Raw genomic sequence first — 3,293 nt, 5'->3', positions numbered from 1 at the left:
TACCCTATATCTAGTAAATACTAGAGCATTCGCCAAAGTACATGATAGTTCTAGAAACGTGGCGTCACTGTAGTCATGTGACTCGCTGACGCAACAGTATACAATTTCAAACAACTAAGGCCAAGCTATTGGAAACTATGCAAGTTAATACCAGGCTTTATATCCATGTGAACTAGGGCCTGTGAGTGGATGTACTTCAGTCCTTCAGCAATATGAAGTAGTATCTTCTTGAGTTCTTCTTCAGTAAAATGTTGCCCTAACCTTGTGTTCTCCATTACAGCATTAGCCAAGCTACCACCTGTAAAAATGATTAATCATGAATTATTTTTTATAATGGCTATGCTACATATACCAAAAATAGTTTTTTTTTATTAATCCTTTAAGACTTTTTATTGTAAAATCATTTGAAACAGTATTTTAGATACTTAGAGTATAACTTTGTAATATAGTAACTCATTGTAGGATATGGAACATTCTCATCACAAGTAAACTAGAATGATATCTTCCACAAATTGTTAGACTGACTTAATGAAACATTATTTAATTTTGGTTTATTTTCTAAATTATTGTTTTATCTAAAAACATTCTGTTTCATTCAGTATGTCACAACTGTCTATCTAGATTTGCTTATTCTTTGTGGGAATAAAAAATAAATAAGTAGACATTATTTAATTAATACAGCATATATTTAAAAAAATTATGCTACTTCTGTATAAGATAGGTTCTCTGTTTATAAAATTAAAACAATTTTAATCAATAACAAATGCTTATAAAATGTATTTTAATACCAATATAATATAAAAGATTTTACGTTAAATAATTTTCATTCAGTTTGTTTAATTTTCAATGTATTCTGTAAGATGTTAATTGATTCTAGTAGCTTTAATTTATTTTTAATCCACATTCCAATTTTTTTTCGCTACTCACTAAACCATATCAAAATCACATCATGGAAACTTCTGAATGACAACAGCTTTGAAAATTTAAGATGTATTGTTACAACAACGGAAGACACGTAACGCTGCTGGCATATGTGTGACTGAATTTCTCGAATTATCAGGGAACTCCACGAATTTTGGAGATGCCTCTTCATTACTATATAAGCCTGGCAGAGAAAAGCCAGGGCATGAAAAAAGCGAACAGTAGTTACGGTGAGTTTCGGGTAATTTACGATTCTGTTTCGAGCTGGTGTGTGTTTTGCACTCGTAGAGAGCAAAGTTATCAAGATTGTGAATCTCTGTGATTTATAGCATGTATTATAAAAAGTTGTTAAGTTTAAAATGACGAGAAACGTACTGACTATGGAATTACTGTGTACTAAAAGTTTGTATTGAAAAAGAATAAACTGGTTTAATCAAGAAGGGACTTGTATTGCTGAAGTTCCTCGGAAAGAATTTATACCGGAAATTAACAAACAAGTAGATACATAACAGTATTATTACAGTTCAATTCACTTACTCCCTGTATATTTTGTGTGCCTTTTTCTAAATTTATATGTATACATTTTGTTTTTTTATATCCAAGCCAGTCTTATAATTAACTTTTATGAATGCTTTTTGGTATCTATACAACATGCTTTCCCCTGCAGAATAGAAAAATTAAAAAATAAAACCTAAACCACAAATTTACTTTTCTTGGAGTAAAAATCAACTGTGTCTTACCATTGCAGTATTCATTTTGTATGATCATATGTTGGTCTTCTGCCCAGGCTGAGTAGTAGCGTACTACGTGTGGATGTTTACCCAAGACAGCATGGGCATAAACCTCATTTAGAGCAACTTTTCTGGAAACAATGTGCAAATTGTAACCCAATGCTCAAGTACATATAAATCTTAACAAAAAGAAACTTGTGTAATTTCAGGAAAATATGCAATCCAAAAAATATTTATTTAAAGGATAGTTTTCTCAGAAGAAGTCCATTTTATGAAGAAAAAACGAGCATAATAGAAACAAAATTGAACACGTATCTTATTTCATCTATCTAGTTTTTTTATATATATATAATTTTTGTTTCTAGGATCTCATTATATGAAATCAACATTTTATACAATCTGTTATAGATTTCAATGTCTTCTGTGAAATTTTTGTGGTACTTGCAATCCTGGAAATAATACAGGTAAAAATGTCAAAATTAAGTATTCAACCATAAATCTTATATAATTATTTTATTATATCCTCATTTTAGGTGTTTACTCAAAACACCTATAATTTAATTTATCAATGTACATGCTGTAACAGAATATGAAGTTGGTAAATACTCCTTCATGTTAACTTGCCAAATTTCTACATCAAACTTGGCTTTCATTACCATGTAAAAATACACTTTATGTGAATCAAACACTTTGGCCTTTGTTATATCTATCAATAGGAGAAATAATATACCTGCTTTGGTTTAATTATACCTTGTTATATTATTAAAGTATGAAAAGCACCAAAATAATTCCAACAGACTTCTTTCAACCATCTTTCCTAACAGTTTCACAATAATATATGTGCATTCACATATTACATATTAATAAAGCATCATACATTCTTAAACTTTTATATGATAAGAGTGTTAAATTTTATTATCACATTGTGAATAAAAGTAATGTTCCTTGGAATCTTATCATTCTTTTTATAACACAGAGATGTAAAATCATTACAAGTTATGATGCATGTACAGTTATTACTGCTTAAGAATTAGATAAAGAATAGTAACTAAGTTTTATAAATAATTAGACAGTAAAATAATTTATACATTATGGAGTTATATCAAAATTTATACTGACTTAAAATTTTGATTTTTCACACAACTAACACACAGTAGATTCTACTGAAAGTATTATGTTTGTCCATGTTAACTTTAGTAGCATCTGGTGTTTAGTTAAGTATTACTTTACTTCTAGATCTCTACTTCTATTACCACCTAATATTAAAAAAACAACATAAAAGTACACAAAATCCTATACTTACTCATCAAAAGCACCTTTTATGGAATTTCTTGACTTCTTTATAGCATATTCGCACCCATCTAAGCGATTAACACATCTGTAAACACCACCAAACTCTCCATATCCAATCTGGCAAAGCTCTAAGAACTCTGCATTGTAACGGGATGTGTTTATATCAGATAGGTTAAACCTCTGCAAAACAACAGGTAGTAATTTCACTTCAGTTTTTTTCTTTTAATTTCAAAATGGCAAATTTGATTAAGCTATAATCCAAAACGTACAGATGTGTATAAATTCACACAGGTAAAGGACAATAAAAGGGATTCATATTGTTACGTCTCCGGTTGTTCATTAATTTTC

At 29.3% G+C, this 3,293-nt stretch overlaps 1 protein-coding gene across 1 annotated transcript in view; it reads right to left on the bottom strand.

The window, feature by feature from the left end:
* LOC106471992 (wee1-like protein kinase 2) overlaps positions 1-3,293 on the bottom strand; it is a 21,329-nt gene that overhangs the window by 8,195 nt on the left and 9,841 nt on the right. Inside the window, exons 3-5 of the mRNA XM_022400605.1 lie at positions 2,956-3,125; positions 1,662-1,783; positions 152-298 (exon numbers count right to left, since the gene is read on the bottom strand). Coding sequence (XP_022256313.1) covers positions 152-298; positions 1,662-1,783; positions 2,956-3,125 — 439 coding nt within the window. The remainder of the gene's footprint in view (positions 1-151; positions 299-1,661; positions 1,784-2,955; positions 3,126-3,293) is intronic.

Source organism: Limulus polyphemus, unplaced genomic scaffold, assembly GCF_000517525.1.
Source record: "Limulus polyphemus unplaced genomic scaffold, Limulus_polyphemus-2.1.2 Scaffold5012, whole genome shotgun sequence".
NCBI lineage: Eukaryota > Metazoa > Arthropoda > Merostomata > Xiphosura > Limulidae > Limulus > Limulus polyphemus.
The sequence above is the reverse complement of the archived record's forward strand: the minus strand, read 5'-3'. Positions and strand labels throughout refer to the sequence as shown.